At 38.0% G+C, this 12,500-nt stretch overlaps 1 protein-coding gene across 5 annotated transcripts in view; it reads left to right on the forward strand.

Moving 5' to 3' along the window:
• Positions 1-5,240: 5,240 nt before the first annotated feature.
• aktip (akt interacting protein) overlaps positions 5,241-12,500 on the forward strand; it is a 7,392-nt gene continuing 132 nt past the window's right edge. Inside the window, exons 1-10 of one of the 5 annotated variants that reach the window (XM_029428545.1) lie at positions 5,241-5,405; positions 6,876-7,002; positions 8,311-8,519; positions 8,768-8,832; positions 8,997-9,097; positions 9,474-9,562; positions 10,047-10,145; positions 10,651-10,758; positions 10,877-10,937; positions 11,120-12,500. The exon at positions 11,120-12,500 is cut by the window's right edge and continues 132 nt beyond it. In XM_029428545.1, coding sequence (XP_029284405.1) covers positions 6,955-7,002; positions 8,311-8,519; positions 8,768-8,832; positions 8,997-9,097; positions 9,474-9,562; positions 10,047-10,145; positions 10,651-10,758; positions 10,877-10,937; positions 11,120-11,227 — 888 coding nt within the window. In that variant the 5' untranslated portion in view covers positions 5,241-5,405; positions 6,876-6,954 and the 3' untranslated portion in view covers positions 11,228-12,500. Of the gene's footprint in view, positions 5,406-6,106; positions 6,262-6,875; positions 7,003-8,307; positions 8,520-8,767; positions 8,833-8,996; positions 9,098-9,473; positions 9,563-10,046; positions 10,146-10,650; positions 10,759-10,876; positions 10,938-11,119 lie in introns of those variants that run through there. The other 4 variants (XM_029428547.1, XM_029428542.1, XM_029428543.1 and 1 more) reach the window with 4 other exon arrangements.

The following is a 12,500-nucleotide window of genomic DNA, read 5'->3' on the forward strand; positions in this document are numbered from 1 at the left end:
GTTTGCCTAAATAGCAGTGAAGAGCAGGCCTACCTTTTAAGTGGATAAGGTACCTCTGTTCGGCTTGCGGTAAGTGTCTAGTTTAATTTAATTCAATAATCCTGATAAATGAAATAAATCCCTTCTGGGACATCCATTCCTTGAGTAGTGAGATAATATAAAATGAGGTTCACAGAGAAAAAATTAGAACATTATGGTTGATTGAGCTTTTACAAAAAGCAGAAATATTAATACAGAGATCTTCTTTATGTTTATAATTTTGCAATAATGAATGAAGGCATCCATGTGGAAAACAATCAGAGCTGGAAATGGATGACAGTGATTGTGAGGCTTAGTGAAAGAATGCATTAGCATTTCCACACACTCCCAATGCAAATTGTTTCACTTAAACTTTTTAAATACCATTTTGTGTTCCGACTTAATTTTAATAAGTTTGCAGATAAGGAAGCATAAGCATTGACTTGAAAGGCAGATCGCGAGTCTCTGCAACACATTTATTCACTATTTGATTCATGAGAGGAAAGGGGGGGTGGGGGGGGATTGAAAAGAATGAAAGAACACGATAGTCTCTGAGAAATAATACATTTTGTGCTGAATCGAGATTATTTAAATATAATAAAAAATATCCAAACATTAATTTGAATTCAATATAGATGCTTGTATAATTGAATGCACGACTCTGCACAAATGACAACAGGCCTTTCTGGAGGCTGCCGCTGCTTATATTAAAAATGTTTTTACTTATACACATGCAGTTTTGCTTGGACTGAAATCCATTTAATAAGCGTGTTTTGTGCTCTATGTATTATTTATATTAAATGGCCAAACTAACTTTGTTTTTGTATGACTCAGCTAAATTATTGAGCGTGGCTTAAAGCTGCACCACCAAATATTCTGATCATTTTGTAAACGTCGAGAGGATTTCAATCCAGTTGCTGTGTGTTCTTAGGGAACCGGTCAGTGATCTCACTCTAAATAATGAACCTACTGTAAGTGTAATTCTGCTGTTCTTCTGCTGTACCTGTGTTTTTTATTTAACCCCCCCCCCCATCACAGACTTATCACTTGTTTCCGGCAACTGCAGCCTCTTGTAAGTCAAATTGATTGAGTCGTCCTTGAACATCTGTTGTTCAGCCAAGCCTCAAAGGTAATCCCGCTAATGGCCCTCTAAGCTATCCACATAAACACACACATAAATAAAAATGTTTCCAAAGAGATTTGGTCATTGACTTGCTGCTAATCAATTCTGCAGCCGCATCTGTTGATGAAGGTTTGGGAAGTACAGAACAAGATATATGTAGCGATCAATGCCTGGCACTACACTGGCCGGGCAATAAGTGACAGTCACAGCTCCACCGGGAGTCAACATTTACACACAGATGGAGCGGGCCCGTTGGATGTCTTGGCAAAAGGCTGCTGTACAACACACACACACACACACACACACACACACACACACACACACACACACACACACACACACACACACACGTACACAACAGTGAAACACTGACCAACAAATTGTTGTCCACACAAGAGAGGAAGTGGAGTCAGGAAGGTGAAGAAGTGGCGTCCCATGATTCCAGCTCTGGCACACACTGATATAACCGCTGTTGGATGAAAGCCACCTCAGAAAGACGGTGTTTCAAGATTTGAGAAGACAAAAAAAAGGAACATTAGCTTTTCAAATAGCTTCCCAGGTGCTTAAAAAAAAATGACAATTAAATGTTTTGTCACCGGTGTTGTAGTATTACTTTATCCAGAATGTACACCTTCAGTTTAACAAGGGGAGAAATGATGCATAGCTCAACTGAACACCGTTATGATTAATGCTAAACAAAGGCTGAGATCACAAACACACATTACAATAAGGGCATCAAAATGTTGCACTGTTAATTATCGCAGCCCCATCCTGCATTCAGCCTATTATTCTTATGATTTCTCACCATTATGGAGAAGGAAAATCATAATACTTTGGTTTTATTTATCAAAATACTTCAACTGAACTCGCCCAAAGCACGGCTTTTCTACTTTTGAAAGATGACAAACTCAAAGGGACCTCGACATTACACTCGTAGGGAGACAGTCGGATATGTCTCCAACACCTGAGCTTACAGCGAGAGAAATATCTGCATATAACAGAACAAGCTGGGCTTCTTTGGATCACTCCTGCTGCCAAGCAATATTCACAAATTTAATTTCCAATCTGCTCTCCTTTTATTAGTTTGGGTGTTATTAAATGAGATTGCTTCATCTTAATATAATATATTTCCGTGGCCTGCGAATGTGGCTAGGAGCTGATATTCAAATTCAATAACATGGCCTGTACTTAGTGCATGGCACTAATAAATGCCAATGTATGATGCATATGAAGACGGGGCTCAGTGTGGAAGTCGCAGCGGCCAATAATAATGCTGTGAATGTCGTTCAGAGGTGAGATATGACTGTACTCCGCTGCTCATATGCCTGAAGAAGCCCAGGTGACCTACATACAGAGATAGGCAGGATGGGAGTGCTGGAGAGTGGAGAGGCGGCTGCTCATATTTCCATGTATTTTATTAACTAGACTCAACAAATCCCCGAAGAATGTCGACACTAGCTTTGGTACCACACTTCAGAGAGAGGACTATGTAAATCACAACTATGTGACTGACCTTTAACCTTCTCCGTTGGACGCTGGAGGAGACTGACCTGTTGGATCCATCTTGGAACCGACACCGACACTGTTTGGTGTTGGAGAAAGATAAACAAACGATCAGTGAGCTACATTATATCGTAGTAGCTTGGTTGCATTGTCTCACCTCTTGGCCTCCGCGGGGTTAAAACTTCACGTCTCTTCCTTTTCCCTATTTTATCGCTGTAACCTGACAACTGCTATTGCAAAGATTGCAGCTTAGGAAGCTTAGCTGAGGCAGCGAGTGACCTTTACTTTTATTATGAATATTTCTATTTCATCGTTATTATAGAGTTAAATCTATGCATATGATCAGCACAATGGATTTCTTTTTCATTAGTTGTGTAAAATGCCACTCAGTGAATGGAGGGGCAGCCAGCCAGATTACCCCTTTCCCCCACTGGAAGGATCTGACAATTGGAATTAATATGCGTGGAGCTTTCCCCCTCCATTTGTTGGCTGAGGTATTCCAGGAAACTTTATCAGGGGTAACATTATCGAGAGCTTTGCCAAGAGCTTCTTCATCATGCTCACATCCGAGCCTGCCCAACACTTGTCACTGTCAATCACAAGGTGATAATACACATATGATTCTCTCATTTGGTTTAATAAAATCTCCAGGCTTATTTGAACTGCAGTCATTACAGCAAATAATTGCTGCATTGAGGTTTTAGCCAGGCCATAGCCTCGGGGATAAGGCAAGACTATTGCTATATGAAGGATTTGGCTTATGTTTTTTTTTGTATCCTTTACTCCCCAGTTGTTCATATTTCTAAAATCAATATTACATTTGAATCTAGATGTGGCTTTCTTTATTCAAACTAACATTGTTATTACATATTATCTGGACATGGAGTCATTCTTTTCCACTTTTTTATGTCTGCGCTGTCAAGACAGGTTTCACCAGGGACAGCCAATTGTAATTTTTAACTGTCATTTAAACCAAATTGCAGACCTGAATCAGTGGGCTTAAAATTCTCTGAAGAAATGGAATGACAGAGGAGGACATATTTCATGTTAAATTTGAATTCCAGCTGAAGGTGTGTAGCTGGAAAATGCTGCTTAAACCACAATATATAAATCTTTCAGACGGGGAAAATCAGACAATAAAATATCCAATTACATCACTGATCTACATCGCACATATAAAAAGGGATCTGATGCTGTTATGATGCTTACTAGTCAAATGTGTGCACTAGATTTGCTGTATTATAGCTCCCAGTTGCACCTTAGCCATTATCAGCACAGTTGCTTTTGCTTCTTTTTTTTTAATCTTTACTACTATATTTTAATTTAAATAAAACTTATTCCCACGAAGGGGATGTTATTTGACCTCCTCCACTACCAGTTGCTGTAAAATGTCCAGTATAAAAGAAAAACTAGCTCCGATAGGTCACATATTCAATTAGTTAATCCAATCTCCCCACTTTAATTACACTCATTAATATATTTGTTTGACCAAACAAGGTCACAATAGTTGATTAGATAAAGAATCAATGGCAAAGACAAAAAACTAATTACAAAAGCAACGGTGTGGATATGTGCACCCTTGTTTGTGTCAGACAGTTTATCTCAATGTCGATGAAGGCAAAGCAGGCATAAACTTATTTGTTTTGAGGTGGTCTTTGATTTGTACATGTCAAAAGAGTGATGGTGACCTTGTGTTGTTGGGTGCCCCAATAAAGAAGCAGGACACTAATTACCTTTGACAGTGAAGTGTACTTGGGACAATATACAATCAGATAACAATAATGGAGTCAATAATTTGTATTTACTCTGAAACTTGGACAATGTCATTTCTCCCAATTAATGCAATCACCCATGCATTAAATTAGTTTTTTTTTCTCACCCAGAAAAATAATTAGGGGTAATTGTTAGGAAATCAATCAATCACTAGAATGAACTGCCAGTGAAGCGTGGTCAAAACTAAAGAAATGTGTGACACAGATGGCTTGGATGAGTCTACCCTCAAGGGACTTTTGCTGTGCAGTACACCGAAACATTCAAATTAAGGCAACAGAAAAGTGCGTATTATTGTCATGTTTATCCAGTAACCCTTCTTTTGGGGGACTTACCTCTGCGAAAACTGAACAGATAATGCATGGAAAGGCACAAAAAAGACATTGACCACAAGATTTTACATTTAGAAAGCATATGATCTGGAAGACAAATGATATAGTAATATCATTTTTGACATAAAAAACAACTCTTAACTCTTAAAATTAATTGTTCATACTTTTAAGAATTTAAGATTGAGTAAAATGTACCGAGGTAGGAAGATATTTATTTTTATAAATAAATGGGTAAGTACAATTTTGGGAAAATTGATTTGATAGCCTATTATAAAACATATTGTTTTTCTTTCTTTCTTTTTTCACAAAATAAAAACAGAGCAACTGCGCTTACTGTTTGATTGACAGCAATGGTTCCATCAGCTACTTGTTTTTATCAGTTAAGCACGCTTTCCCTTTCACGTGATGGAAGCGTCAGCAAATCAAATCTAAGGACGTTTATCCTGTAGACCAATGAGAATCCGTAATCATGCAACGAAACGCCCCTCATTAAGTTAGATTGAACTCCTGTTTCTGTGTCTGTCAAATTACTTAGCTAGCCAATGTTAGCTTGTTAGCCAAAGGAATGGCGAGCAGCTGAGCAGTTTCTGCGAAAATTATACCAGGACACACGTCAACATCTCTGTTAAAGGGACATTTACAGTTTTCTAGCGTACACGGTGAGTTATATCACTAAGCTTTCTTACTTGCCAGGACTACATTTAAAGGAATAGTCAAGTTGTTGGCAACGCCAAAGGTAGCATTGTAAGCTAATGCTATATATAACCTGAAGTGAGTTAAGGAAAGCAGGTGAGGGAGTGTCAGTGAGTGGACAATAAAATGAACCAGAAAGCGAGTAAAAGACTACTTTGTTAGATTCCCTGCTGTCAGCTAGCTATTGTGTTAGTTAGTCTTAATTTCCTAACGTAAGTCCATGATGTTTGCTAAGGTAACGTTAGCACTGTTGTGACGAATGACACGATAACTCGATATCCTGTCAGAAATAGCAAGATATTAATAGATAGCCGTATTTTATTGAAATTAAAACGTATACCGATCTAGTGTTGCCAGACTATGACATCCTGTATTACTTACACAGCATACTTATTGAACGTAGACAACAATACAACTGCTAGCATACTTCATGAAGCAGCCAGGTTAGCATGAAGCTAAGCTAGCCCAAACAATCCCTCATTTGTTGTTAACATTTCGCACTTTGTACTCTGTCAGCACTTATAACGTTAGTACAGTGTATGTTACTGCCAAGTTGCATCAATATATTGCTATAGTGTTAGCAAGATGACATTAGAAAAACATTTTCATTAGCACAAGGAAAATATACAAAACAAGACAGGGAATTGGATTACTAACATGAAGGATAAAGTTCAATCAAGGGTGGAAATTATGCTTTAAAACAATTGGACTCAAACAGTAAAGTAAACAAAAGAAGCATCAGTATGCTGATAATCAAGAAAGAAAAAATATAGTTTTAAACAAACGACAACAAATAAAGACAGACGAGTAGAAACGAGCAAGGTAAGAGATTAAATGAGCAATAACTGGGTTATAGACGTTAACAGTATTTTAGCCTTATTATTTATTACATAGATTTCCGCCAATTAAAGCAGTTTGCAAAGTTATGCATGAAAACATTGAAAGGGGGAATATTGCCTTTCCATGTGTGAAATATATATATATATATATATATATATATATATATATATATATATATATATATATATATATATATATATATATTATATGTACCCAAGATAATCACACGTTTAACAGTATCTGAAATTTTAGCATCCAAGTTATCTATAAAATAAATTGTATGTATAAAAACCGTTTATGAATTCTTCCCAAAATGTTTTTGTTTTTTTCAAAGGATACTATCCTATGAATCAGCTTTAAAAAATATTTTCTGTTTATGATAATAACCATGTTGCTCCAAAATAAATAAATTTGTGGGAAAATATCATTTGTGTAGTGCTTGTTTATGGAAGTCATATTACATTAAATAATTAAGTAATTGATTTTGTGTTTGTTTACAAGTTGTTTGTGTGTATTTGACTTTAAGTCATCTTATCCTTACTGCAGCAACAGCTTCATGTGTTTCACTTGTTTCATATGTCTTTTTTTCACCACAGCAGCGGATGGCCCTGACAGCACTTGTCGTGGGACCTACATAGAAAGAGGGGGACACCAATCTGAACCTCTGAATGAGTAATGAACCTAAACCCCTTCTGGAGCATGTCTGCCAATACAAGTCGTAAGGTAAAGTTAAACACATTGAACTATGATTTGTATATAATGTGCCTATGACAGGCCACACATTCAACTTATTTTCACTTTTAAGGCCATGATAGTTATGAGGGTTTACATCATACTTTCACTGTTACTGGGTTCTTTAAAGGTCTTATGCATATGTGAAGTTTGTATGTTTGTTGAAACCACAGGGGAGATTAAACTGATTTAATGCAGAGTTGTGACTTTCTCTCTCAATGAATCAGAATATCAGGGTCACCAACACTCTGTACATATGAAGATGATATGCTCAGCAGTCACAACTTCTTTCAAGTTTTAAGACTGCAACAATTTCATATTTGAAGAAGCTAGCTAATTTTTAAGTTTAATACTTTGTACTGTTAACAGTGTTTTTGTTTTGAGCTCCTCCAACATGTTTATGTGTTAAAGGTTTTCATTACTTCACCAGTTTCCACTTTTCCTAGGTAAATACTTCAGTAAAGGGCGTGGTCTCCTACGCATTTAGGACTCGTACACATCCTTGTTTTTGGAAAATAACTTGTATACTTTCTTTAAATCAAGTATAAAATGAAACTGTATATTTGAATGACTAGCATGCACCCTTTCTCTGTGTAGAATACCAATATGTATTACTTGTGTCTGTGGTTTAGTACAGGTTAGCTAGAGACAGACTGAATTTCCACAAACAAAGGGTAGGGAGGTACATTTTAGCATGCTGGTGCAACCCCGGGATGATGTAGGGAGGAGGCAAACGATGTACCTTGAGCATGGGTGTGGGTTAATTTTTTTTTCTGCCTAGTCAGAGGAACATTTCAAACATTATGTAGTCAAGTCTGACTTCATTGATTGTGCAGGCTAAATCTGTTGCATTAGCACACTATTCACTGCAAACATTCCTGACATACTTGTAGAAGTCATCAGCAGCGTTGTGGATTCCTGGTGTCGTGCTGCTGTAAGCTCGATGTGTACAATGGCACTGTACTGTACTGTAACTACTCGTATCAATCTGAACAGCATCAGTAAGATACAATGATAGCTCTGTACTTCGAAATGCTTGCTCTTGTCTGGACGCTGCTTCCTGATAAGCTGCAAACCAGATGGGCAGTGTAACCTAAGAGGTTGGTCACAGCATATGGTCACCACCCTGGGCTATTGGTCTACTCTTGAGTGTGCATAATGGCTCAAACTGTAGCCTTCTCTAATCTAGCTCTCAAGACTTTCCTTTTTCTTGCTTTTCACTTCGCTAGATTAAAAACAAAACACATTTCACAGCAGATGTGTTGATTCCTTTTTTATATTTCTCATACAAAACAGCAGAGATCTGACGGCGAGGACCAGAGTGGGCACGGGGAGCAGAGAGCCAGCCCAGCCCGGCTGCCCTTTGGCAAAAAGCAGCTTCCACCCATTCCTAAGAATGCAGCCCCCATTACCAAGCCTGTGTCAACGGGCACTCCAGCCCAGTCAGCCAATGGCACACACGCCTCCTATGGCCCCTTTTACTTGGAGTACTCTCTGCTGGCTGAGTTGTAAGTGTTGGACCACTGTCAGAATGAAGAGTTTAGTGTGTTTGTTCTTATTCACTTGTCACATTGTTTTTTATTTTTATTTCCTTTTTAGAATATGCTGGTAGCACTTGCTTTTAAAACACTGAGACATAGTCTGTATTAAATTGGGTTAATGTATCCCTTTAGTTTTGTACCAAAGAATATATTAAGTTCTGTGCACGTTTCTCTCCCTTTTACATTGATCGGACTTCTCGCCATGTGACCTGCAGCACACTAGTGATTAAGCAGAAACTCCCTGGAATTTATGTCCAGCCATCCTACAAATCGGCACTAGGTAAGACCCTATTTGAATTTCATGCCTGTTTCATATATACGCTAATAACATGTGGTTACTCATGGATTCCTTCTTGAATGCGCAACATTTACATTGCAATAAATAAATAATGTATGATGAAATAAAACTAAACTGTCTGTTCATTTACACGTGTTTGTCTGTAGTGTGGTTTGGGGTCATATTCATCAGACATGGCTTGTACCAGGATGGAGTCTTCAAATTCACCGTGTATATTCCAGATAACTATCCAGATGGAGAGTGTCCTGTAAGTATGGTCTACTTTTTCTTATTATTATTTTGTTTTACTGTTGACGCACAATAAATTAAAGCTGGCACTTGAGTGTATTTTCTAGCAGGAACATTTTTATTGTGTGCATCCAATCAGAGGATCTGTGCTTATGATGATGATCTTTCTAGGTCTGCAAAGGTTTAGAAAAACATCTCAAACTGTCATCTGGAATGTGCTCAGTTGTATTTACTGTTGAGCTACATATTTCTCAAAGACTATTATGGATAAAAAGTCATAACCAACAGGTGACGGTTGACTGATGATCTTGGCGACTCTGTGTTGCAGTACGTCATACGATTTTGTATAAAAAACATTAGAGGCAAAGCTTTAACCATCTTTCTTTTTGTCTCAGAAATTAGTATTTGACATCCCAGTCTTCCATCCTCTTGTTGACCCCGTGTCTGGAGAGCTTGATGTGAGAAGAGCTTTCACCAAATGGAGGTATGCTCTCCTGCTTGTATGCACATTTACTCTCCCATTTGTTTATCCAAACATGATTTTCTTTTTGTGGAAACTAAATTCATTTTGTTCTATGAAATGCGACCACCATCCCCACAAACCACCTCACCCCCCCAGAGCCAGTCAGGCTTGGTCAGTGCAACTTACTCAGCTAGAAATGGTCTGCAGTCATCTTTTGGTTGGAACAGAGTCTGAAAGGAAAATATTTTTCAAGAACCAAATGGTGAAAACAAATTCAGTATAGTGTTCAAATCAGAATATCTACTTAATATTCACTCAAAACAAAGTTTTATATGAATGTTACTGCATTTCTATAATAATAGTGTGTTCACTTTCAAGAAAATAATAAAGCATTTTACACGTTGTGTCTTCTTGGCTTTCTCACATCAAAGAGGGGACTGTTATGCCCCCATATTCCTGGCAAAAAGGTTTGATGATGTCAACTCCTTGTGTTCTGCTTTTGTAGACGGAATCACAACCACATCTGGCAAGTCTTGATGTACGCACGTACAATTTTCTACAAGATCAATACCACAGAACCGCTGAACCCAGAGGCTGCTGTGCTGTGAGTGTCCGAGCCGCCTTTCAATTGTTTGTATTATCCTGAAGTGAGAGATGAACCATAAAAAAAAGCAACACTTGCTCCGTAGTGCTGTGTCATGTTTCTGTAGAATAAGACTTTTAAGCTTTTAGAATATACAATATTTGCATATTTTTTTAATACCTTTTCAAAATGTAAACTTAACAAGCATCTAATGAATGCTGTTTGATTTCTACAGACCAGTTGGCATTTAATCTTTGAATATTATTAAGAATGTTTTAATGGAATAAGAATGTAAATCTAGTTTGCAATCAAGTTCTGACGAACCACTAAGTTGTTAATAAGAACCTGGATCATATCTATGAACTTGGTTTGTAGTCCTGCTTCCTCAAGACCTTTTTCATGGCATCCCATTTTGACTTGTCATAGCAGGAAAAGCACAGGTGAATGTCATACATGAAGATCCAGTTCCTTCAACAAAAAGGTTTGGATGCATCATAAAGCATAAAAGCTGTTTTTTTGCTTTCAGATATGAAAAGGATGTGCAGTTGTTCAAAAGCAAAGTTGTGGATAGTGTGACACTATGCAACAGTCATCTTTTTGACCAGCCCAAGATGGATGATCCCTACGCAATAAGGTGAACTTTGCCCATTTTTAACATTCCACTAGCAGAAAACACACCCTGTAATCTGATGTGATGAAACTCTAAAGAGGAAAACTGTTGTCTCACACTCACACGCTTGTCTATTTGATAGTTTTTCTCCATGGAACCCCGCTGTTCATGAGGAAGCAAAAGAGCGGATGTTCACATGTAAAGTAAGTTATTTTTAACGTGTGTGTGTGTGTGTGTTTGTGTGAGTGTGTGTGTGAGAGAGAGAGACTACTGCAGTTCTCCCATAATTAAAACACAAAGGGTTTGGTTAAGCTACAGTGTGAGCTATAAGCATTTTGATTGGTCAAGCTGTTCCTTAACTGCTAATTTGCCGTTGTTGCTCTAGAGACGGCCTGAGGATCACCACAAGGGAATGCAGGTGTCTGGGCTGTCTTGGGTGAAGCCTGGATCGACGCAACCCTTCAGCAAAGAAGACGGCCCTCCCCAGAGCTGAACCTGCACTGACGCCGCATCCGCCACTAGAGGGAGGCACATGCATTAGATGCCACGCCACCCGCTTGCCTCAGCTGTTTATGTGAACTGGATCCTTGAAACAGTTGGGAGGATTTTATGTTAAATCTCCACCTTATTGCTCAGCTTTAAAGGTTTCGTAGACATCTCCTCAAACAGCTTTAGAATAAGGAAACAAAGTTTGTATTATATGTAAATCGACGATGGCAAATGGATGTCTCAGCAACATCATTTTGGCTGCGATGCAATCAAAGAGCTTTCTCATTTAGATTTTCAGATCCATGCACATGTTGGGTTAGGTGATTCAACATACTGTCCCAAAAAGGAGCTGAAAAGTATGAGTAAAGCATTCATACGGTAAGTATAGTGGACTACATGATCTCTACCACTTGAAATTGGCTCAGGACTGTTTATTTGTCAGACTTGAATGTCGTCAGTCACAGCTGTGTGAATGAAATGTCCTAATCGCCACCCCTCCGATCACCCAATTAGATTGACATGTTTTATATTTGTTTCGTATTGGACAATGATTTCTTCTTAAACCCTCTGTGTAAACTATCGTCTTACATAGTTCCTAATATATAAATATATAAAGCAGAGCAGGCAATTATGGTTTTAAATGAGATGGTAAATAAGTAAGGTCATGTATTTTATTTTGTCTGATTTCAAATCATTTTGAATGTTTTATGTACCTTTTGGTTGTTGGTTATTAAAGGTTTGATGTGTAAATAATGGATGCTGTGCTAAGCTTTTAGAGACCTGTCTGCTTTGATTTTCTAAGTGAATATATTTTGGTTTTCTTTGCAAATGTTACTCAAGCTTCCTTACAGATTTCTTCGTCGAGTCAAAAGAAGTCCCTGCAGGATTCCCACATAAGAAAATTCTGACTTTTATTTTTCTCCGTGTAGTTTCCAAGCTGCACAAAATGGGAGTTTTACAAGAATACACCTTTTCTGTTGCGTCAGACAAATGTCACATTTTATGTAACGTCTTCATCCGACGATGGGCTCTGGCTTAATGTTTGGTTGTATTGCCTAGCCGGTTTTAATATGCAACTATTATCAAACTAAAGGTGTGGGGGAAAAGGATGGGATTTTTATTTTTTATTTTTAAATGTGTGGGAACCCCAGAAAGAAATGACTAGAATAGCAGATCTGGTGCTGAAACCTGAAAAACAAATCTATTTATAGCTGCTGTGAAAGGCATGGATGTAACTAAATGTCACTGTACTTCACAGACTGACATTTGGGCTGTCG

This window comes from Cottoperca gobio, chromosome 3 (assembly GCF_900634415.1).
Source record: "Cottoperca gobio chromosome 3, fCotGob3.1, whole genome shotgun sequence".
Taxonomy (NCBI): Eukaryota; Metazoa; Chordata; class Actinopteri; order Perciformes; family Bovichtidae; genus Cottoperca; species Cottoperca gobio.